Below are 25,819 nucleotides of genomic sequence, written 5' to 3'. Positions count from 1 at the left end.
ATGTATGTCTCTATGTATGGGTGTGTTTGGCTTGTCGTGCCACAAAGTTAGTGTTTGCCTCACGAAAACTAAACGAAACTTTGCTGGCGGCAACCCTAAAACCCTCGCCACGACCACGACCACGCCCACAATGCGAGAGCTATGCAAATTGCACAAGTTGCCAAAAATCGCTTCACATGTGCCACTTAAAGTTTTGTTGCATGTGTGTGTGTGTGCGTGCGTGTGTGTGTCGTATAGTTTACAAGCTGCAACTTTTTACCTGACTCTGCCACTTGAAAATTTAATAAATGTTATATATTTTCGCATTTCTTTTTGCTCACATAAGTGAGACATTTCAACTTTTTTAAGTGATGTTGCCCAACATACAAAACTACACAAATATGCACTAAATTATAGTTAAATGAGAGAGCGAGACAGCAAGAGTGTTGGCAAATACTTGAAAGTTCAATTATTATTGCAAAACACTTGCTCATGTTTATTTTCTTTTACTAATGAAAATGTTCTATGAGCTTAATTTATTCAAGAATATGTAAAGTAATAAAATTTGAATACAATATAAGTAATATAAAATTGAAAGTGAAGCTCATTTTGAAAATATTTCCTATAATAATAACGCTTTCTTTTCTTTTCTATTCAAAATCAAAATCTATTTGGCATCGAAATACCAAATATCTTATTTTCTAGCAGTGTTACCCTTAAAGCTATTTTATTGCTAGATAATAGGTAGATCTAGTAGTTTTGAAACTGAACAAATTTTAAATTTTGGAAATCAGACTATTTAAAAGGTGATTTCATTACTTTTGTAGCTCCCCCTAACGATAGAATGTACTTTAAGTTCAATAAAATTATAATACAATAATTAAAAAATATCATTGTTTTATTTTAATTTCGTTTTTAGCTATTTCTAGCAATTTTTTAAAATTAAATCTAACTATTATAGCTCAGGAAATTCTGGCTGTACTGTTTTCAAGTTGTAGCAGTAATTTAGTTTAGCTATGTCTTAGGTTTCTTAACTTAACATTCGCAAATCAATTTAAGCATAAGCATTTAACGCTTCGTATATTCAACAATAGTTTTAAAATTTTGCTTCGCGTCAATGCTTCAAATTTGATTATTATGCTCTACAATTTATGTTAAAACTTAAGCCAGAAGTGCATAAAACAGAATTCTTTCATATTTGCTCTCTCATTTATATTTTCTAATAATAGCGAATTTTGAGTTTAATATGTTGAAGAGTAAGTAATAAGCAGTTTATTTTTATTTTATTTTATCTCAACTATGAACAGTCGACGCTAAAAGAAAATGTTTGAATTCATTGCAAAGTAACTAAAAATTCGTTTCAAGCGGCCTGCAATGTGGGCTACGCTTTGAAAATTCATTCGAATTAACAAATTGCTGCAAGTTTGTTGCACCTATTTTTGCAATTTATATAATTCAGGCAACTTTAGCTGTCATTGTCCGTGCGACTAACGCGCCAGCGCCATTAACTGCCCGCCTGGGGGTCAAGTCCCTACTGAACTCTCTTGTCTGGACTGTCTGCACTCAACTGGCAACTGGCGCCACAACAAATGTTGGCTATGTGGGCGTGTCTACGCCCATGCTGCAACGCATGTCACAGCGCCTCATAAAATTTCGGTTCGTGGGTGCGAAAACTGTGGTCGACAGCCCAACACACACAAATGAGTTTTTTTTTCTCTTTTTTTGGCAGGCCTATGCTTTATGGCCTGACATTTGACATTTTTATTAGCTTTGCGGCGGCGTCGTTTAATTACTTTACTGCCCTGCATACAACGTTTGCCATTTTAATGCATTATCTGCACTGGAGCTGTCGCTGTCGCTGTCACTGGAGCTGCGTCCTGACCCTGACTGGGGCGAGACAACGACAAACCCACACGACTGACTCTCAAATGCAGCGAAATGCAATTAAAATATGCATTTGAATTTTATTGCACAGTTTTTAGGCATACAGCAAAAATTGCAATTTTTATGCGTGAGCAGCTCATTAAACAAAAATATCAGGGTTGGGGGGAGAGGTCTGGGGCTGTTGCCGGGGCGATGTGTGCTAAATAGAAAATTTAACTACAACATTTGCGTAATTCGTTGATCAAGTTGATTGCGTTTGACAAAGTGCCAAAAGTTATGTAAGCTGTAGAATATAATTAAATTATGTGGAGCGATCACACAAGTTTACAAATATTTATTATTATCTCACGGCTTACGGTGAATAAAATTCAAAACAATTGTCTAGCATTTTTCCAACTATTGGTATGAATTTTTTATTAGTTCCCTCAGCTTCTTAATGCATAAATCAAAAACACAGTCAGCGTTTAATGTCAAAGTCAAACTTATTTGGAGCTAATGAGTTGTTTGAGGTATTTTCTGTATAAGTTTATAATATTGTTGAATTGTTTTAATGGCTGCGGCGTTCAAAGTTTGTAAAAATTAATTTTTCTCTTAACATTATAAATTTTGAAAGGCATATGAATTGCAAAATTATATAAATGTCGGTCGACAAATCAGCTAGTTATATATATCATCGCATTGAGTGCCGCTTAAGTTTCAAGAGCATTTGCTGTATAAAAATTAAATGTTGAGTAGCTAAAACGCTTTCGACATTTTATTTTTAAATTACTAATTTCTGTTTCTAATATTTGTTAGAATTTTGTATGTGCCGCATTAATAATTCTTTCACACTGACTGAGCTCATGTTAATCAGCGGCAAGCTCAGCATCAACTGCTGCTGCTTGGGCTGGTGACAAATTGCATTATCAATGCGCTGCTTGACTTGGCTCTAACCCCTTTTGGCTTTGGCTTTGGCGTGGCGGCCACCCGCCAAGCTCTTGTGCGTCAAGCGGCAAAAAGCGAGTGGAAAAAGCTTTGGCAATTTTGCGTAATCCACTTGAGGCCGCTGGCAGGGAGTCGGAGCAGCACACACACACACACACACGCACACACACAGTGGGCGTCATCATTATAGAGCGACTCAGCTCAGTTGCTTATTAGTTAGAATGCAGCAAGCAGCGGTGGCAAGCAGCGCATGTGGCAGCCGTGGGGCACAATTGGTGGCTTGCAACAAACCCTCGATGTCTTGTGGTGCAAATTTGCATGCTCGAGTGGCAATTTGAGCTGCATGGCATTCAATAAAAATGCGTTCGCGTTCGAGTTGAGGCAAATTATGAACTGTGTTGAGTGTGTGAACTTCAAGTGCGTTGGAATTAGTTTTGATTTGAAGCCTTTGAAGGCGAGTCCAAGCTGTCAGCTTGTTTTACTGCTTATATCCGGTCACGCAGACGCTCTCACTCTCTCTCTCTCTCTCTCTATGTGTGTGTTGGGTTGGGTGGGGCTGGGTGGGTTTGGGTGGTGGCGACGTCTGTTGGCGTCTATTTGCACAACTTTTTCAACTCATTTCCGTTGCAGTTGCAGACAGACAAGAGTAGCGCTATCTCTTTCGCACGCATTTGGGCCAAAAATGATTTCTGCAACTGTCTGAAAAGTTTTTACATGCCAGAGCTACAGCCACTGCTGCTGCTGCTGCTGCTGCCTTGGCAGCCATTTTTTAGCTGCTGCAACCATTTGGGCAGCCATTTGCCGTTCTGATGACAAGTTTTGAGTTCATATTTTAACTAACGACTGGCGACACACACACACAAACACACATACACAGAAAATAATAATTTAGTCAACATGGCAAGTTGCCGTTTTCGTCGCTCATACTCTTTTATGCTAGTGTGTGTGTGACTGTGTGTGTGTGTGTGTTTTGTATGAAAATTGAAGCGTAAAAATTAATGCTTGAGTGCATTTGTGCAAAAGACAACACACACACACACACACACACATTGAAACAAACGAATATATGTTGCAACTGTTGACGACAAGCAGCCAAAAAACAACAATTCTCTATCTGTGTGCGTGTGTGTGTGTGTGTGAAAAAAGTGAGTGAAATGCCAAGCCAAGTGCTAAGCTCCATTGTTATGCTTTTGGTTATGCAGTTAAAATTCATTTAAACTAAAATCTATTGCAATTGCTCAACATGAAATTTTGATTGCATACCTTGTGGCGATTTACATGGAAATTGACTAAAGTTTACAACCACAAGTTGCAGCAATTAGCAAATTAGCGCAGTTGAGTAAAGCAATTTGAAATCAATGTGAATCGCATAAATATTTAAAAACAAATATTTATACATAACCAAGACAAGAAGCAAACATAGTTTTTATTAAATTCTAAAGAATTTTTCGTGTAAGCTATTTATAGTTCATATTTTTCATAACTGCTAAACAATCTTTTTCCTTAGTTTATAGCGATTTCTTTTATTAGACGATATATGTTCATTGTTTCATCACTTAACTGTCAATGAAAAAAATTGTCTTTAATCTATCAAAAGTTAGTGGATAAAAATGCCTTTCATAGGGAATAAAATATGGTACGAATTATCGAATTATATAAAACAATTAAATAAAACTATAGATGGATAAATGGATATATGAAGATATCATTTGCATGTAAAATTGAATGTTAGAAAAAAAGCTTTTACAAAAATTAAACATGGCTAATATTATATTTATTTTAAAATTAAGTATTTAATACTTAATAAAGTTAATTCTACGGTATGACCAAAATTATTATTTCAGCTTTAAATTATATATAACATATTATTTTTATTATGTAAATTATATATATTTTATATAGATTTTTAAAAATTTATTTTACATAGCTGATTTTTAAATTTAAGCAATTGGCTAGGATGTCAAAATGTATTTAATAACACGAAATATTATATCAGATATTTTAAAAAATTGCTCGCTCCTGTAATGAGCTAAACTGCATAGGCTTAACTGTAAAAATATATGTTGGAGGGTAGAAAGCTAGATAAATAGCGAAATCTACGCTTTTGTTGCTCAGTCAACTGTCAATTAAAATTATTTTCAAAAAATGAAATTTTGCTTATTCTGAGCAAATGAAAATTCTAGCGCATTTATTTTCTATTTATGTATATTATAGACATGTAATCCCTTAAGCATCTTGAGCCGCAGCTAAACTATGCAAAAATGTATTGTAAACTCTCTGGGGTCGTTCGTTTTTTATTATTTGATAATTTTGTTGCGCTGCTTTGAAGTTTTTGAGGCACTTTGGGTTTAATTTTGATTACGTTTGTGGCAGCAGTAGCAGCAACCCTCAGCTGGAAAATACATTTAGCCAGCGTTTATCTAATGCTCAAGATCGCAGCTGAGTGATTGCTATCGCAAGGGGGTGGTGGGGGCAGTGTGGGCTGGTAAACATTTAACATGCAATTTGGCGCAGCTGCTGTGAAAAATTGAAAGGCCCCGAACCAGAAAGAGAACTCATAAATTGCCATTTAAATGAGGCACAAATGAAAAACGTCAAAGGCGGCAAACGAAGCGAACGCACACACACATGTACACACACACACATATGAATATATATATGGCATGTCCTTTAGCCTGGCCTAATGAGTAGAAACAAAGCAATATTTGCAGGCAACGCGTAAAATTCCACTTTTTGCCGAGAGAAGAAAAATTACGCATGGAAAATGAAAAAACGCCAATGAAAATATTTACGGGGCAGCAGCAGCAGCGCTGCTATGCCTCATATGTTTATGTGTGTGTGCGTGTGTTGATCAAAAGGCATGCGGCTAAAAGGAACATGCACATAACAAATTAGCATGCATAAAACAAGCAACAACAACAACAACAACAGCCTCCTAGCCAGGGGGCGTGCCGCAGCTGCTCAAGTGTATACGAGTATGTGTGTGTGTGTGTTTTAGTGTGTGTGTGTGTGCGTGCATAAAGCAATATTTATGCTTATGTACGCATATTTTGGAGCATCGTTTTGCCTGCCAGCCTTTCTAAATTAAGCATGGAATATGCGCGGCGCTTTTATTAGAAATCAGCAAAGAACTGCGCTTCTCGCATTGGGCTGAGGGGTGGACCATGTTAGGTAGGAGGGGGGGCACTGCATAGATAATGCTTATAGTGGTTGATATTGCTTACAAGGTTCGCAGCACTTCAAGTGGCGGCTTGCTTGGGTAATAAAAAAATTCCACAAAAACAAAAAAAAATAAGAAAACAACATTAAGAGTCAAGTGCTCGAAGACTTTTGTTTAAGTGGAAACCTAAGGCAGCAACGAATTCGCAGTATATTACTGCAAGTAAGCAAAATATTTAAAGACTTGCCTGCTATTAATAGCAATGAGCAGGCATTATAACTTTAATATATAATAGCAAACTTCATTTATAAATTATAATAACTATTTTGTTGATTTTGTGGCATTGCATAGTTTTTAGTTTCAAAAAATTTTAATTCTTATTACATATTTAAAATTTTTATTTTCAAATTTAAAACAAGTGGACAGGTTAAAGTTGGGCGCCACCAACATTTCAATACACTTTTGATCATCACAAACACATACACACAAAACAGCTAACGCGTCACAGCTCGTTTTCCTGTAGCGTCAGCAACGGACGCCCGCCGCTGCGTCGGCAGGACGTTTGAATGGCGCGTCAGCACGTGCACCCGCTGTCTATATTGAAATTGAATTGTGAATATTCCTAAGTTTATTTATCCGATCGATTTGAAACTTTTACAATCGGTCAAAACATGACTAGGCATTTTGTGATTTATTTCAGATTAAAGATTTTTTTACTGTCTTAAATATTGTTTTTTTATTTGCGGGGGAGGGGGAGGAAATAAAAATAATAAAATAAAGCGTAGTGTCCTGGATATATAGGAGCACCTACATACCCAATTGGTTCTCTAGCTCTATATAGGTTGCTGAGGTAACACGCACTCATTACAGCCGGACAGACGGACGGCCGACAGACGGACATGGCTATTATCGACTCAACTCGTCGAGCTGATCAAGAATATTTATACTGTATGGGGTCTGCCACGCCTCCTTTCTCCCTGTTACATTTGAGCAACTTCCATTTTTTACAAAAATGTCAAAGTGTATAAAAAAACAACTCTTACATTAGATTTGTATATACAAATTAAAATTTATATTTTTCTTTATGAATGATTATTATTTATGAAATCTTATTGAATTCAATAATTCAATTCAATTCTAATGATCTCATTTCAATTTAAATTCCAAAATCTTAAAATAAATATTAAGTTTTTTATATAAAAATGTAACTTAGAAATTGTAATTTTTTTACTAAAGCTTATGACATTTCAATTATATTTTAATTTGATTGAAATAAATCAGTTTTGGGCTAAAATTTTTAAATTCAAATCAAAATATTTAACATACAATTTTTCGTTTTATGCTCAAAACAAAATATAAAATGCAAATATTGATTAAAAAAAAACTGGATTGTAAAATTAAAAATAGAGAAAATATTATTAAAAAAAGCTTTAAAAATGTATCCCAATAAGCGATAGAGGAAATATAAATTTGATGTCACTCTGCTGATTATTCTAATAAATTGATTATGCTGATAATTGCTGCATATTGCCAGCCCTGGTTTATAAGAAGCCCTTTATACCCTACACTTAACTATAAAACGCAGACAGGCTCAATGCTCATTAAAAGTCAAATTACAAAGCTAACAAGCAAAGTGAAGGCAAAGGCAAAGGCAAAGCCATGAGCACGGCAACTGATTACCTGGCTATGTAAAAGTGGGCAGCACTTAATTACAAATGCCAAAGCAAAGGGCTAAAGCAAAACAAAGCCTGGAATATGAATTGTCGTCGAGTCAATGCAATGATTGCAGTCTGGGGCAGCTTTGATTAGCAAAATGACAACAAAAAAAATGGGAGTTTGCTTAATTTTTTCCGCTGCTGTTGCTGCTGGTGCTTGGAGGCGCCTCAAATTATGCAACAAATATGTAAGCAGGCAAACTACTTGCATATGCAACTACTTGAGAAAATAACAGCAGGTTGTGTGTGTGTGTGTGTGCATATGAATTTTGAAGAAACGGCTAAGGATACGCGGCTGCTTTCCAATGCAAAGTGCACGCTCACGCACACACACGCATACACATAAATATATGGAGAACTAGCACACACATGTGCAATCCAAATTTATGCTTGTGCTAAAGTTTCTGCTGCTGCTGCTGCGTGTGTTGGCCAAAAAAGTTTATACTTGGCACAAAAACTTGAGCCGTTGTAGCAGCTGCAAAAATGTTCAGCACTCACACAAATTAAATAACAATTTTCTCTCACAATTTCGCTACGTTTTCGCTTTGGCTTTGGGCTTTGCCTTTTACTTTACTTGACTCTTTATTTGCTCCCCAGCATATACATATATATTTTTTACTCTATGTGTATATGTGTGTCGTTAACTTTATGTGGGCGCTTTTTGTTGACAGTGTGTGGGCGTGGCTAAGTTTGCATATGTTAACTGACTGCTTGCAAAGTGGCTCAGTAGACTTTTGTCGCTACTTTTTATTCTCTATTTTTTCTTTTTTTTGCTGTCCCCTTTTTGGTTTTGCGTTTTGTTTACATTTTGTTTTAAGTAATTTAAACAAATGCAGTTGCTCGGTAAAAAGTTAACAGCGCAGAAGTTAGTCTGCAACTAAAGAGAGCAAGACAGAGAGAGAGAATTTTTTATTAGGGCTAAAGTGCAGTTTAATGAAGATATTTTTTGACTGCCGCCGCCGCCGTCGTCGTCAGTGGCAGTGGCACTAAATGCGAGTCAACATTAAGTTGTGGCTATTTTAAAGGAATTTATAAAGCTACAGTCAGAGTTAAATCTTGTTAAAATACTTTTATTTTGGTTTCAATTTGAATCAAAGCTTTTGTAATATTTAATTATATTTCAATCAATACAATCCACTAACAAACGGATCAAGGTGCAGACTCTGATTAAAAATATAAATGTTACTTTATATTTATATGCTTCTCGCTCAGTAAGGAAATTGAAGTTAATATTCATTTTTATCTAATACATATTTAAAATTATTATCCTTTTTTAATTATTATCCAAATTCTTAATTAAGAAACTCCAAACTCCTGACTAAAGTTTAACATATTTTGAAAGCCTTAGGATAAAATGTAGGTATTTTAAATAATATTCAAATAATTAAATAATCTAATTAAAATAATAATATTCTATTCTTTAGATTATTAAAAATCATTAGCTTGGTTTCATATTTTGATCAATAACTGAGCCGGCTCCCTTGAAGTGCATTTAAGAGATCCCTAAGCTCCACTATTATTAGTATATAAATATTATTTCAATATCTATAAGCTTTAAGAATTAGCATCTGCTTATATTATTGCTTTGATTTGTATTATTTGGAATAGAATAAAACCAAATTGTCATGAGAGAATGTTATAAGAATTAGGGCTCAATTGATTAATAATTTCCATTCTATTTGATAAGATTCTCATTCTTATGATCTTGTATTAATCATACCCCAGAACGGCAGTAGAGCTAATTTGATAAAATTATCAATCAACTCTAGGTATTTAATCAAGTGAAATGCGAAATAATCGGGTACAGAGCTGCCCGATTGTCATGCTTAATGGTAGTGAGTTAACCCACTCTTCGTCTCACAAATACCTAGGAGTCATTTTAGACAGAAGGCTTAAATTCGATAGACATGTCAAGTCGCTAGTGCATGCCTATAAAAACAAAATAAATCGAATGTCCTGGCTCATCTCCGCTAAAAACAAACTGTCGCTGGATAACAAGGTGCGAATTTACAAGTGCATCTTAGCTCCGAGCTTATTTTACGCAATACAGGTGTACGGTATCGCAGCGAAAACACACCTCAACAAAATACGAGTTCTGCAAGCCAAGACGTTGAGGAGGATCACAGGAGCTCCATGGTACATGAGAACCGCGGACATCGAGCGCGACCTCAAAGTACCAAAAATTGGCGACAGAATCCAAGCAATTGCCAAAAAATATACGGAGCGACTTGGAGCTCATCCGAACAGCCAAGCTAGACGCCTAACGCCGAGTCATCGCACAACAGTCAGGAGAAGATTAAAACGACACCACCCTTAAGACCTGCTGGCTCGGGTCTTGACCTAATGATCTCATATCCGCTTATATCCTAGGCACTAATATCCTCAATTTATATTCAGTTTATATCTATTATGTTTGTTCATAATTATTCCTTTGTTATTATTATTATTATTCTGATTTGTTTAAGCAATATTAAATTAAAAGCAGCAAAACCTTCTTTATAAAAAAAAAAAAAAAAAAGAAATGCGAAATAGCAACTGGGATATTTTTATTTTTTGTAGTTCTGCTATGCAGAAGAGCAAAGAAGTGAATGAAGTTTCTCAACACTGCTTGGCATACGAGTTGCAATTTTTCCATTGCTTTGCTAAACAAAATATTTTGCTGGTTGGTAAATGCATTCATAATTTGAAGACTTGTTGCTGCAGCTGCTTTAATTAGTCTCAAGTTCAATTCTGGGAACTTTCGGCAAGCGAAACAATTTGCTCTACAGCATACTTGGAGCTTTAATTTAAAAATGTTTTAGCAACATTTGCTTAATTTCTAAGAAATTGTTAGACTTGAAGAACTTCCTTCTCTGCTAATATGTAGAAATGGAAAAAGCGGAAACTTTCCAGACTGAGGCAGCAACTCGCTCGCCATTTGCTTAAGCGAAGCTTTTGCGAGTTTGCTGCTGCATTTTTCTTAGAATTTTGTTTAATTTTGGAAGCAAACACAAACACAAATAAACGAATGCAAGTAACTGACGCTGAGTTGAAGCCCTCTAGGGAACAAACACACACACACACACACTAGCATTGGTTGTGTGTGTATTAGTGTAGTAAATTGAATCTATTGTGTGTGTAGATGCGTGTGCTTGGCTCTCTTGTGATTACAGGTTTTATCCAAGTTGCTCTAGCTACCTTTTCTCAGCTGCTGTGGAGTCTATGGCGCATCCTTGTATATCCTTGTAGCATGTGTGTGTGTGTGCGTGTGTGTTGTCGTCTTTGACTGTTGGCTTGAGTGCCAGGGCAATCCTTTCTAGCTGCCACTTGATAAATATGACTATTTTGCACCCCCACCCACCCAACTAGACGCTAGACTGCTGCTGCTTGTTGTTGTTTATTTGCGTTAAGCGTTAGCCGCAACGCCTCAGTCATCTTTTAGCTGAAGCTGTAGCTGTCATGGGTCCTGATCCTGGCTGCTGCTGCTGCTGCTGTTACTCGCTCTTTGTCTTCACTGCGTGTCTTGTTTATATAGCACTCAATTTCGCAGTTTTAATGACAAAATGTCTTACCTTGAAATTGCATGCGAGAGAGCATTATAAGTGTGTGTGTGTGTGTGCTTCATATGTGTGCGTGTGTGTGTGTGTAACTTGGCAGGCAGCTGCGCTGCTTGTCGCCCACTTGAGTCGACTTTGTTTGATTGCTTTGGCCGCAGCTCAGCAACAACTGTGAGCTGTCATGTTTGTATTGCACTCGAGGGTAAGCCAGAGTACAAGCTGAATTGAACTGAACTGGAAGCTGGACTTGAGCTGCATAGAGAGTCCAACTTGTTGTTGTTGTTGTTGTTGCTGTTGCTGTCAGCTGCCGGTCGCTTAACCCACCAGCAGTTGTCAAGTTTTATTGTCTCAGTGTCCACTTAGCTTTCGCCTCAAGACAACTTAATGCAACGTTAGCTGTATATGAAGCTGCTGCAGCTTTGTTTAAGCTACGCTTCAAGCATTTCTTTATTGGGGGTGGGGGCCCAAGGAGTTGACAATTTGGAATCAAAGCGCTGAGCATTTTCTTTAATTTCCGGCTGCATGATTTCCAATTTTTCTTGAGAAAAATTCCAACACGCTGTCGTCAGTTGAGCACAATTTTTTTTTTTATTCATGGCGTATACGTAATTTCTCAATGCCTGCACAAGAACTGATTGGAATTTGCTGCGCGGCAGCCGCCGCCCTATGCCAAGTCATCAATCATGCGTCGCTTTTCCACACGCCCGGCCAAAAGATTTGACAAGTGTCAATGCGACAAGATAGAGACGACGAGGACCAAAAGTCTTTAGGGGGCAACTTTTATATTTTTTACTTTTGCACATGCAAAGTAAAATGTCGAAGTTTTGACAGCATAAGAAGAGCAAGGCGCCACAACTTTTCATTTGTTTTGCCAGCGTGTGCTGAAAACGGCTGTCAAAGTTTTTTAATGTATTTAACTCGGCGCTGTCACCTGCCAAAGCCGAAACATAAACAGTGGACGCTGCCTATGAGAAAATTCAGCAGAAATGCCAATTAGGTTTGCATTAGCCAAGCCAAATTCCAGGAATAATACATCAAATGCAAAAAGTTCAGACTAGCGTAGTTTAAAAATAGTTCAGCACTTACCTTTGACTGAGACGATGACGCTTTGCAGCACTTCGAGCTTCTTCTTGTTGGCTAGAGATTGGCCCACGCACTTGTAGGTGCCTGCATCCTGGTACATCACATCCTTTAATGAGAATTGTCCTGTGGGCTGTGAACTGCCATAGCCAAGGCCACGCAGTCTAGCCGAAACGGGATCCAAGTGCGACCAGCAGCCCAAAGAGCCTGCGAAATAAAATTGGGGAGCTCACATTAAAGTCAGTTCCACATAATTCGAACATTTAATTAATTGACTTTGCTGCTGGCCACGCAAGTTTTAATTTATTTAATTGATGCGGCCTCCAGTCGTAAACACGAAAGGCGCCACATGCCTCCGCCCCTAGCAGTATGCTATTTGTTTTTTTGTGTGCGCCCCAATAAGAGAGCAAAGTAAATTGCACGCATAATTAATTTTCAATTGAGCTAATTAATGAATTCAATAGGCCGAGCCAAGTCTATGGCTATCTCCACTTCCAGTCTCGATATAAGCAAATGGCACAAATGTAAAACGCAAAATGTAATTAGAAGCCAGACGCATTAAGTCTTTGATGTTTTCTATGCGCCGCTGCTGCTTCGTTCGTTCGTTCGTTCGTTCGTTCGTTCGTTCGCTTACCTTGCGGACATTGCAGAGTGACCGCACCACCCAGCTGCACCTCCAGCTGACCCTTGTTGGGATTGTGCGATGCCGCCGCCACCGAAACGTCCTGATCATCGGGCTCCGAAGTAACATCCACCGAGTCATCTGCAATGCAAAACCAAAAGTATTAAATTCTATGCCGACTTTAAGACAAACACATGTGCATAAGCATAAAATATGATCTGCTTGTCAGCAATTGTCAACAGTAATAATATTTCAATGACAACAGCAGCCCCCCGCACCCCCCTCAAGGTATAAGCAGAACAAATTGCTTGGGGAGCTCACACCTGAGTCATGGCACAGTGAGTTGCCATTTGTCGATTTGCTTGTGGGTGTGTGTGACGATTGAAAGTAGCGCAGCGAGAAAAGTGAAAATCGCTGAGGCAGGCAGCTGGAAAATTGGCTGCATGTAATGAGAATGAGTCGATGTAGAATAAATAGTAATGTATGCTAAATTCGGAGAATACTTTCCATAGCAAACAAGTTTCTTAGATAAGCCACAATTCAAATTAAAACTTGTTTGTGCTGTTTTTTTTAGGCTTTTACTGCTCTAATTGTTCAGCAGCAGAATAAATTTATAAAATGATAATGTTTATTTTATTATAAATTTAAACAAATAATTATGTGCGTTGGCTTTGGCTTATTAACTAAGAGAGAGAGTGTAAGATCAATCTTAAATTCAATTGTAAGGTGCAAAAACTTTTCTTCGTTTGTCAACATTTAAGTCCTAACTGAGATCGTAAGCATAGCTTTATTTCGCCAAAACAATCATTAGCGCAGGATATTCACTTATTTTATTATTTAGTGGCTAATAAAATTAGCCTTCAAACTCAAACCACTTTGCCCACTCCACGCCAAACGCACCGCACAATTAACAAATTAAAAGATTTTGATTGGAATTAGAACCTTTTGCAAAAAAAAAAGCGTCAAGATTGACTTGATGCTAAATAAAAAGTTATATAAATCAATTTTTGAACTTTTTTTTTTAAACATTTTTATTTAATATGAGCTTTTTATGAATTGTTTTTGTAAATAACCATACGAACAATTAGTTAAAGATTCTTTCTTGGATGAAATTTTTTTATGAACTTAAAGCTTGCCTTTTTTTTTTTGTTTTTGGTAAGGGTTTATTGCTATAATTTGTTTAAAATTGATTTGTTCCACATTTTGAGCTTGTCTTGATGCTAAGTAAATAGTTACATCAATAGATTTTCAAATTTTTATATTTTGCTTAATACTTTTCTTTGCCAATAAGCTAATTATTATTACTATATTATTGTTTGTAAGTCTCAGTGATTATTCTTAAACTTTTAAATGTATTTCTTTTATCAAACTGTCCACACGTTACCTTAATCAACAATATATATTACTTTATACATATAAAAAATATTTAAAAAAGTTTTTTATGATTTCAATTGTAAATACTTTTGATATAAAGCTGAGGGCAACATTCTAATTTGCCAACACGACAAATTTATGTGACATTTGCGCGTATATTTTGTGCTTAACCGTTGTGTGCGTGTGTGTGTTTCACATTGTGTAGCGTACTTTATGGCGCACAGCCTCATATTCATATAAATAACAATTTTGCTCAATGGCGTACGCCGAAAAGTATGCAACGGGCGCTCTTTTGTCTGCGGCCGGATATTATAACAATAACTTGGCAAAGTGGATGGCCGTGCCCAGAAATCATGACAAAGCAGCCAGCCCAGCCCAGCCCAGCCGAGCACCCAGCACCACTAACTGATGATTGCCGGCACCCAAAGGCACCCAAAGGCATCATTGCATGCTTATCAGCATATCGTCTGCTCTGGCATTTCTTGCACCTCAAAGTGGCTCATAAAATTAGCCTTCAAGCTCAAACCACTTAGCCCACTCCACACTCCAAGCGCACCGCACAATTAACAAAAACTACTAATTACAAGCAGTCAGCAGCGCCAGGGCAACCAAAACACACCCCAGACACACATTAAAGGAGAGAAACCCTTAAAGTTCTCTACGCTCTACTTTAACTGAGATTTAACGCGCAGTGTCGCACTCTAAACGCCAAAGTAACAATTAATTGTAAGCTCATTTCGTTGCCGGCAGGCTTCGTCGCATGTCAATCAGTTTGGCATTGCACCCAGCGGGAAGGGGAAACAACCCTCAGCGGGCCGGTCAGCAACCCCTGCGAATTTTATTGCTGACAATAGCGCAAAATGTTGTCTGCTCTTCTTCTCAAAAAACGGGGGCGTGTTACTCAAAATCACGTAGTTATAAACATTTTTTATTGCACAGCAGAGCAGAGAAGACAAAGCGACAATTGACAAGTGAAAGTTAAGAGAGAGAGAGTCGCAGTTAGCCTCTTTATAAAATGTCTAATGAGCTCAGCTCGACTGTCAGACATTTGTCAATGAACATGGCCCGCGGTCGAGCGATAAGAACTTGACACTGCCAAAGCGAAAGCTGAGCGACGACTTGCAACATTCACAATCGACTGTTAACAACAAAAGCATTTGATATTATTTCAAATTAGATAATGTTTGAAGTTTCAGTGGTGCCTAGATAAAATTTAAGGACTTTACTTTAAAGCTTAAAGACATTGTTGCGTTTGCTCTAAAGGAAGCACTGGCAGCTAATCAATAGCACATAAGCGCTTCCGTTAGCTGTTCCGGCGTTAGCGTTTTGTTTGTTTGCCATTGAGCTGAGCTCTGGTCACAGGCATAAAAATATCATTGTATTGGAAGTGGAAGGTCCTTTAACTTGCAGCTCAGCTGGCGTGCAGCAGTTTGCAATTGACGATCAAAGTCAGTTACAGATAGTAAAACATTTGTAAAGTTAACTAAATGTGCATTTAATGTTAAATAAATTACTTAAGTTTAAAGTAAGTTCAGGTACATAACTTGTATGAAGATATATATATTGATTTTTACTATTTTCTGCCTGTTTAAACAATAAGTAAATTGTTTGATTAATATTAAGTAATACAAATTTTTCAATGAGCCCTGCTATTATATATAGTTATTTTCAGTTAGTTGTATTAATCTATCTGGGAGATCGATAATGTGGTATATTTTCAGTCTTCTACTGTTTAACTGTTGTCTACTAGACTTAAGGCCAAATTATTTTCGTGTTTGTGGAGTCTGTCGATGTTATTACTTACTAGTTATTTATTTCTTCTCACATGAATATATGAATATATATATAAGAATGTTCGCTATGATATAAATTAGTTTAGTCAGCAAAATTGTTGTATTGCATTATTGATCAAAGCATCTATTATTTTTTTATGAATCGTACACAGTTTTATATTGTTATTGTCGCTTTCATTTTAACTGTGTCTTTTGTATATAAAATACACACACTCGAAATTAAAGGATAAAATTTGTTTTAATACATAATTAGGCTAATGCGAATACAAATAAAACAAACACAATTAAAAGCAGCAGCTTTAATTTTTCACATAAGTAAAAACCAATTGAATTGTATTTAAAATAAAGTTCAATGGGAAGCTATGCTTAGTATTAGTTGATTCATTTACAAAGCTCATTACTTACAAGTGTACAATTGATAAAATTTGCTTATTGCTTTAATGAAAAGCCTGCAGTAAATTCACTGCACTAATTGCAGGATTAAAGCTTAACTAATGCAATCCCATTTCATTCAAATATTTGAATGCCAGGCTTTTGTTGTAAAATAAGAAACAAGGCAAAGCTGCAAATACTAAGAACAACAATTAAATCAGACTAAGTCAGTCTACCTCTCATGCTTAGTTTCTGCTGTAAGCTTATGTAAGTTAATGAGAGCACTAACAATTAATGCACAAGCACAAGCAACTACAATTGCTTTGGTATTAGTTTTGATTTTAATTACAATTGAATATCAGTTTAATATAAAATTTAATTTGGCATTCGTCTTACTTAATAATCTGTTACGCATTTCTTTTATGCTCAAAGGTAAACTTATACATTAAATAGCAAATGTAGTGTTAATTATATAAAATATGTAAATATTTTGATTAGCCAAATTATTTATACATTTCTCTAAAGTGCAGCGAACTTTAATCTTCGCACACATACGCGCCATTTGAGGCAGGACTCGTCTAATGACAACAGCTTCATTGAGTAGACACTTCATACACACTCAGAAAAACACACGCACACACAAATGTAATTCGCAGCACTTGTTCCACGCATATTTTGCTCAATGGCCATTCATAAGCAGCGCTCACCCCTCGCTCTCTCACTCTCTCAAGAAGAAGTGAATCGAAACGAAAGCAAATAGGCAAAGGCAAAGGCAAAAGCAAACGCAAACAAATGTGCATCAAGTATACGAAGCATATGGCGCTGAGTATCTTACGCCAGTCATAGCAGCGACAAAAGGCAAAGCAACAAATATGAAGAGCAAACAACAAACACTAATGCAAACAAGAGGAATCAATATGCCGACAGCCCAAAGCAAAGCAGAGCCACTGCCTGCCTCGCCACCAATCATTAATCATAAAGCATCATCATCAGCATGTTGGCGTTGGCATCAAGTAGTGCCCACCCCCACACCTAACCCAACCCACAGCTCAACATATGACCCAATCCAACCCAGCACAGAGCTGAAGCATTGTGAAGTGCCGCTGAGCGTTCCAGATTGAGTTTTCGGGTTGAAATTTTGGGCTGCTCATGCCTGCCACATGCCACATGCAGGCCAGTCGAACTAACCGAAATGCTTCAAATTCGCACCCTCTGCTCGGCAAGCAACTGGCGCGCCAATATGTTCACACATCCTTGGCGCTATTGTTGCCCCGCAGATCATAAATCCTTGCAGAAATATTGTCTGCGATTTCGCTTTCGCTTTCACTATTTCCTATTTCAATGCAATTGAAGCGTCAATTTTCATTAGCACTGAAAAATTCTCACATCAGAAAAAAAATATATATATGTATATAGTTGGTAAATTCATGAATATGAAACTGCCAGCAATCAGCTTAGTTTACAAGCTGCATAAACAGCAAGCGGAAGCGCGCTCCACAGAGAGGGGTGGTGGGTGGTTGGGGCGTGTGTTGCATTTGATTGCGTTTGTGTCTTGGTTATAAATTTTAATTTTTCTTCGCTCGCTGCTGCGCACATTTTCAGCTACTTTTCCACTTTTTTTTATATATTGTGCTTAAGATAAACCAACGAACAAGCAACTTGACTGGGGCTGGGGGTGGAGTTGGGCGCTATGTGCACGCGATTAATTTGCAATGAGCTGAAATTGAAGATGATTGTAGTGCATGTGATGCGAGCAGTACAAAAAAAAATATAAATAAATCTACTGCCAGCGAAATAAGCGAAAATAATGTGCAAGAAAATTGCATACGAAGATGAAGTCATAATGCAAGCGAAGATTAACAATAGTTGTTGACTTGGAAGCGATTATGAAGTGGAATATACAAAAGCTGATTAAATAATTTATTCAAGTCAAATAACTCTGAGCTTAACAATTAAACTGCAAAATATATTAAAATTAATAATTCATGCAGCCATTCTTATCTTTCTAGAGGCGGTTAATATTTAATTAACATTTTAATCAAGGCAATTTACTTTATCTATAAAATTTTCATAAAATTTTGATTCGGAATTGGATCCGTATTCCCTTTCGTTTATAATTATTCAAGTGTCTAAAAATCTATAAAAATGTTAATTTATATAATATATAAATTAGTTTTACATTTGCTTTCATAATATTTGAAAATTTTCAGTTTTCGCTTTGAGCTTATGACAGACTAACCCGTGATCAACCATTGTTCACACGAAACTCTTTTCTACTTCAGTCCTCCAAGATCTCATTCGATTATTTGCTACTACCACCAAGATCTGAACCAATGGCCAAACACTTCTATGCACACCATTGAACCTTCCTACTCATTGATTTATTTTAATATTTTATTATTTATATTTATTGTATCTAATAAATATGTCCAAATACAAGAAGCCGCATCTAGACGCTCTTTACTTTGCTAATTTCTTTTTGGAACATGCCTAAGTGAACTTAAATGAAAGTTAAAATATTACAAATAAGTTCAACGCGAATTATTTTATAACAACAAACAATTTGTATAAAGACAAATTTAAATAAAAAATATATAATGAAACTTGGCGTTGAAAAAGATTGGGAGACGGCTTGCAAGGCAAAAACGCTTAAAAGTTTAATTCCAGAATTTTATGAGAAGCATAACAGCGAAGAGTTCGAATACGACATTAAATGGAATTGCCCAAACGATCCCTGGTATGAGCCAAATAATGTAAATTTATTTATTTTTTTATTCAACTATATGTCTTTTTGTTTATACAAACCTAATCTCGCTTATAATTCACGTTTATATCGTGGGCCATAAAAGACTTTCAAGTTATTGCCCACAACGAGTTTTAAATATATTTGTACAATTTGATGGTCAGCAGTGGAGCCGACGAAGAAAAACAGTTCGAATGAGTTTTGCGCTTCAGCAAAAAACAAATACAAGTCAAATAAAATTTTATTGGAAATCTTTTTGTGCCTCCAACGCCCTTAGCTCAGCTCAGCTGAAAGGCAAGGATCCACTCACACACACACACACACAAACACACACATAACGAAATGTAATCGCCAGCTATAAAAACAAAAGCAGCAAACAGAAAACTAATAATCGTTCGCGCCGATAAACACAGAAATTCAAGACCAACATACTTATGCTCAGACTAGAGGGTTTCGGGAGATTAGTAGGGGAGTTCGTAGGTGGTGCTGGAGGGAGTTGTGAAATGTTTCATATATAGCTAAGAGGGAACGATAAAGTTAAACCGCGATAAGCAGCATGACAAAGGATAATGTATAACATGCGCAAGGACATTGCCGATTAGAGCTAGCCGCCATTTAAGGCATAAGCGAAGAGTCTTCAAGAGAAAGGAAAAAATAACCATAAGAGGGGTAAAAATGCTTACGATAGCGTGTAAAATTAAATTTTATTGTAATGTTCCCTCAGAGCCAGAGCCAGAGCCAGAGAGAGAGAGTGAACAAATGTTTGAGTGTGTGTTTGTTCCAATTGGGAAGGACATTGTTTTGTAGTTTGTGCGGGGAGGGAGATTGGGCGAGAGGTTTTGGATTTCATAACAGTTGGCTGAACAAATTAGTTTGGACCACAAAAGGTCGCTGGCTGAAGAGGAATGTGATTGAAGTGAAAAACTGATAAATATTAAATAGTTGAATTAGCTTTAAATGAAAAGCAACCATAGAGAAAATCAATACGCTGTCGCTTTTCGCATTCGATCGGATTGAGCTAAAACTTTCACTAATTGCACTTTGTTAGCCAAACAGGCGGGCGCAACATCATGCGAGCTACTCGACATTAATTAGCCTCAATTCGAAGTTTAACTCATTAATGAGCCTGGCAAACAAAGTTGCCGACACACACACACACACACAGACACACCAACACGGACAAGCAGGTGAACTAAGTCGAGTCGAGCAAGGCTCGGCTCAGTTTATTCCCTTTTCAGCTCGAGCTACGTTGACGGACGTGTCAAATTAGCGACGTTTTAACAAGCTCAGCGCGTTCGTAAGCCGTCAGCCCTTAGCTCTCGAATGTCCTGCGCCCAACGCTGCCGTCGCCGCCTTCGCTGCTGCTGCAAATCAATCACGTGAAAGTGGCCAGCGCAAAAGTTTGAGAAACTACGTCAAATTGCCTACTTTTGTAAACGTTGACGTTGGTCGCGCTGCTGTTGACTTTAGTCCTTGCTAGATTCGTTTTTTTTCTTGTGTTTTTTTTTCTTTTCGGAGCACACTGATTGCTTTTTCATTGCATTTATCTGTTGTTCGCTTGTCGACAGCAAAGTTTTTCCTACCTGGCGCGCCATTTTCCAGCTCAATGGTCCAACTGGCAACGAAAACATATCGTCAGCAATTAAGCGCGCATTCAAACCGCTGTCTGCTTGTCCGTCTATCTGTCAGTCAGTCAGTTGCTCTGGCTGCTGTTTAAAATCAAAATGCGATTTTTCAGCCAAGCGAGAGCGAATTGAAGTTTGATGTGTCTTAAGTTTTGTCCGCTGCTGCTTCTCACAATTTTCTACATTTGTTACATTTGATTTGCCATGCCCATTTATCAAAAAGGCACTGCAGCTGCTCAGAGGGTAGTTTATGACAGCTAATCCTAGCTACTATATCTTATAGATACTTTACACACACACATTCCCTTGTAGAGTTGGAGACTTCTTCTGCTGCTGCTTCTGCTATGTGGCAGTTGTCAGTTCGATTTGCCATTTGGCAGTTACGTAAACGTTTTACAAATTGATTTATGTGCTTAACATGCTGCTGCGAAGGATTTAGGCAAACGTCTCTCACAATTAGATTGCGCTGCAAAATCAACAGCAAAAGTTTGCGTTTTATTTTTACTTTTTGTTTTCTTTTACTTGTTTCCGAGGCTCTCTAGCACATCAATCATCGATAAATGTCGATATGTCGGCGCATGTTGCTACATTTTACTTTTTTTTTGTTGGCCTCACTTCTTGGCCTGCTCGCTTTTATTTTTATTAATAAAGCATTTGTTTTCGCCATAATGAGCAACGACAGCCGCCTGTCAGTTGTGCCTACTCGTCCTTGCAACAAACTTCAAATCTCTCCCCAGAGAGGCGAGAGACAGAGAGAGAGAGAGAGAGGCGACTTTGCTATAAAAAACTGCCAACACTTTGTCAAGTTGTTATTACCAATCATATATTTTTTTTGCCTTTTGTTGCACTTGCAACTTTTGATTGATGAGCTGGCTTTAAAATATATCTTAGTCTTAAATTTCAATTTCATGGCCTACAATGTAATGAGCCTGAAAATGACTTTTAGCCAAAGCATGCGCTTGTTGCTAATCAAATTTGATTATCAAAAAGCAACACGAAACAGCAGCAAACTTTTTCAGCGTCGTCGTCTGTCTTCTGTCAGCGGCATAAATTCAATAAAAATATTTACAAGCATTAACACGCGTTCAACGCATTAAATGTGCCGCCAAACTCAGGGCCACAAAACGAGAAAATATTGACAGCAAAATGGCTGCAAAGTCGCAAATACTAGTGTGAGCGACAGACAGAGGGTTGACAACGGCCTCTGAGCCACAGTCGCTGCCAATGCCAATGCCAATGAAATTTGCCACATTTTGCATATGGCTAAAAACGAGGGTAAGCATTTGCTCCCTGAGGGGGTGGGCGGTGCTGGGTGGGGTTGTGTGCCATGTGCGTCAGTCGTAAAATTCGTATATTTTTACTTCAACTTTCGCTTTTCTCTTTTTTTTTTTTTTGGTAATCATATTTGGGGTCGTGTACATATTTTTTTATTAGACGCCAAACTAATGGCGTAAATATTATCACGCCGCCATTTTGCAGGCAATTTCACGCACACGAGCGCATTAATTTATTTCAAGTACTTACAGCGCACACTGAGGTAATAGCCAATCGACGAGTATTGAAAGTTCAGATGACGTGAGGTGCACTTATACCAGCCGCTATGTTCGCGTCTAATCGATGTAAAGTTGAGGAAGCCGTCGCCCGTTTGTGGCACCTGCAAAAAAAAAAGGGAGAATGGGTATTGAAGTAGAGAAATGAGTTTTCGGTTTTATGCGTAAACAATTTTTGGTAATTAAGGCTAAGGCAAATAGTTTGTCCATGGAACTTTTTCACTCTCGCGACAACTGCAAGACGAAAATCCATTTAAAACTTGCTCCTTGCGCTGCCGAAAAATCACAAAGACACCAGAGAGCCTACGATTTTACTCTACCACCAACTTGCTCTGTTGGCCAAAACTTACCGGCGTGTCACCATCGTCCTTCTGCCAGCGCGGCGTGCTCGGCGGATTCGAGTCGACGTCGCACTTGAGGCTAACTTCAATGCCCTCGCGCAGCGGATAACCAAAGCCAGGTGTGCGCGAGATGGCGAACGAGGGAGTGTCTGCAAAATACACACAGAAAACAAGAAGGGTTAGTTTAAGATTCTCTCGCTCTGCTCACTCACTCACTCACTCAGTCTATCTGTCTGGCAAATAGTTTTTAATTAAAAAAAAGCGAACGACACCCAAAATAAACGTTTGGGCGGCTCAAACTTTTATAATTAAACTAAATGCAAATGCAAATTGCTGTGTATATGTCGCTTTCTATATGTGTGTGTGTGTTTTTTAAACTATTTTGAGTAGCGACTGTTTACTATGAGCTGGTTGTTGTCTTTGCTAAAATACAACTTGAGCTAAAACACAAGTAATCAGTTAAAATCTGTGTTGCTTTGATTGCTCTGCTCGCTTTAAAATGCACTCACATGCATTTAAATAGACGCAAGCACTTTTACACATAAAATAAAATTATAATAAAATCGAATGCAACAAACCAAAACTGTTTTTCAATTCAAAAGCCCAACAGAAAAATTATGAAACGCAAAGTATAAAATTTTTAAAATAAAAACTGAGCAATAATGAGCAAAGAATATAATTAAATCCTTATTTTTTGGTAAGGACTTTCAAATATATGTCAATCCTGTTTCTCAAAATACATCCTCTAGGTATTATTTCCAGGTTTGCTTTGTTTTGAAGTATGAACTAAGCTTCAGTATTTTTGTTTATATATTTGTTTAAGCATAATCATCAATTTTAGTTCTTTATTTACTTTAAAGATCTGTGAACTTTTTATTAGTCCTACTCTCTTAAATAAATTAAAAAATACCTTGACTGGTGAAAAGATTTTTAATTTATTTTTCGTTTTATTTTTCAAGCATTGTATAATTTTGGTATATTTAAAATAATTAGTAGTAAATGAAGACAATAAATAAAAAAACAACTTCACAAATTCTGTTTGCTTAATTTAAGTATAAATCCATTTTAAACTTTATCATAAATGCTGCCGAATTTTGAAACTAGTTTTTCCCCTTTTTTCTTATCAAATTTGTCCCTATTCAAATGGCTGTGACTGTATTATCCAATGTCAATCAGCAAAAGCAACTATTGAATGCATGTCAAAAAGCTATCGACACAAACATTGTAATTGTAAATCTAAATGTAAATGTGAATGCAAAATGCAAATGCTCTCTATATATGAAAATATATCCGTTCGACACGCCCATCAGCAAATGTATCCGATTGCATTCAATGCATATTCATAGGCATAAATCAAATGTTTTTTAATTAGAGTCAAGCTGGCATATGGGTAACACACACAAAAAAAAAAACAACATATACATATGTAAATAAATGCTAGAAAATGTGAGGCACATTGATTTCAATCTTTTCAATTTTTCGACATGCAGCACGACTCGCTTCTGTTTGAGCTTTTGTAACTAATACAATTTGATTATGCAGGGCAAATGAAATTTGTTTGTCGGTTGTTTGCCAAACTATTCAATAGACATTCATACAAAATAAGCAAGTGAGTTAGTGTGTGTGTCTGTGTGTGTGGGTGTTGTATTGAGTTGTCAGACATCATGCATATGCATGTATGAAAGGCTGTCTGGCCGGCCGGACAGTCAACAACGCCCATTTGCCTTTTATGCGGCTAACCAAGCAGACTCGGGAGTTGGGGGGCCAAAGGATACTAGGACGCTTTTTGAATGTCTGGCCTTCAATGCAAACAGGGCTTCGTCCTATCAATTTGTAAGCTCCAAAAGGGCTGCTCATAATAAAAAAAAGCAAACAGCAAATCTCAGAATCAATTTCTACGCAATTTCGCAAATTGAACTGAGCAAACTAAAAATAATAATTAAAAAACATTTGCAGCTAAATATAGGCTGAATAAATTATTATAGCTTATATTGAACTGCATAGGCACAAAAAAATAAATATTTAATTTAAAATACACTACATAGCTTAATTTAAGGATTGCTGCAACTTTTAGTTAACATTATATTTTAAATACATAAAAAATAAATAAATGAAATATTAAAGGTATGCCTAAAATTTTAAATTTATTTTGCACTCAATAAATAAATACATAAATATTAAAATAAAAATATAGAAACTTAATTTTCAATATTTTAAATATATCGAATTTAAAATATTTATCAGTAAATTTAAAAGTTGTTGATACTCAATAAGAGAAATCAAGAAATTTAAATGGAAACTTAGTTTTGAATATTTTTATCAAATTTAGCGAGTTTATTGTAAAATATTTAGGTAAAGCTAAGCACAAAGATTGTTGCAATTTTTAAAAGTTATGCAATTCAAATGAAATTTAATTCTTATGAATATTTTACAGTTCTAACTGCAAGTTTAATTTATTTACTAAATTTGCAACGCGTTGTAATCAAATAAATGGAGAAAATAAAATAGAAGCTCGATTTTCATTATTTTGTGCAATATTTGACACTTCTAACTGCAAGTTTAATTTATTTATTAAATTTTAAACATTTAAATTTGCAGCTGCATTCAGTTGTCTCTCGATTTGCCAACGATTGATGTTTTTGATTTGACTGTCAACTGTCTGGGCATATAAAAAATGTAAAATTAAAAGCAATAACAATAAAAACAAAAGCAACAACGAACACTATGTGGAAGGATAAAAAATAAAACTCAAACTGTCTGAGCAAGTGCTGTCATGTGTGTGCATTTTAATTTATACAACCGTAACAACAACAATAAAACAAAACAAAGGCAAGAGCAAAGTATTGGATGGGGGGATAGGAGGGAGGAAACACTTTTCAGTTGCTTTTGTTGTAAAACGTTGCGGTTAGGTCGTCAGTTTTGCTCGTTGTTGTTGTTATTGTTTGAGGCCTTTTCCTGTTGTTATTGCGGTTTTTGCAATGCATGCAAACGCACACACACATCAATCGAGTGTTGCCTCCACATTTCTAAACCTGCTCATGCAAAGGCTCGCTTGGATTTTCTATATTTTCCAATCATTTTCATGGGCTTCTCTCGCTCGCTTTTTCTGCCTTTTGTCTCT

General features: G+C 36.7%; 1 protein-coding gene across 1 annotated transcript in view; it reads right to left on the bottom strand.

The window, feature by feature from the left end:
- LOC108596226 (hemicentin-1) overlaps positions 1-25,819 on the bottom strand; it is a 178,171-nt gene that overhangs the window by 9,761 nt on the left and 142,591 nt on the right. Inside the window, exons 7-10 of the mRNA XM_017981754.2 lie at positions 22,708-22,847; positions 22,332-22,461; positions 12,913-13,041; positions 12,285-12,485 (exon numbers count right to left, since the gene is read on the bottom strand). Coding sequence (XP_017837243.1) covers positions 12,285-12,485; positions 12,913-13,041; positions 22,332-22,461; positions 22,708-22,847 — 600 coding nt within the window. The remainder of the gene's footprint in view (positions 1-12,284; positions 12,486-12,912; positions 13,042-22,331; positions 22,462-22,707; positions 22,848-25,819) is intronic.

Source organism: Drosophila busckii, chromosome 2R (assembly GCF_011750605.1).
Source record: "Drosophila busckii strain San Diego stock center, stock number 13000-0081.31 chromosome 2R, ASM1175060v1, whole genome shotgun sequence".
NCBI lineage: Eukaryota > Metazoa > Arthropoda > Insecta > Diptera > Drosophilidae > Drosophila > Drosophila busckii.
This window is presented reverse-complemented; position numbering and strand designations above follow the sequence as displayed.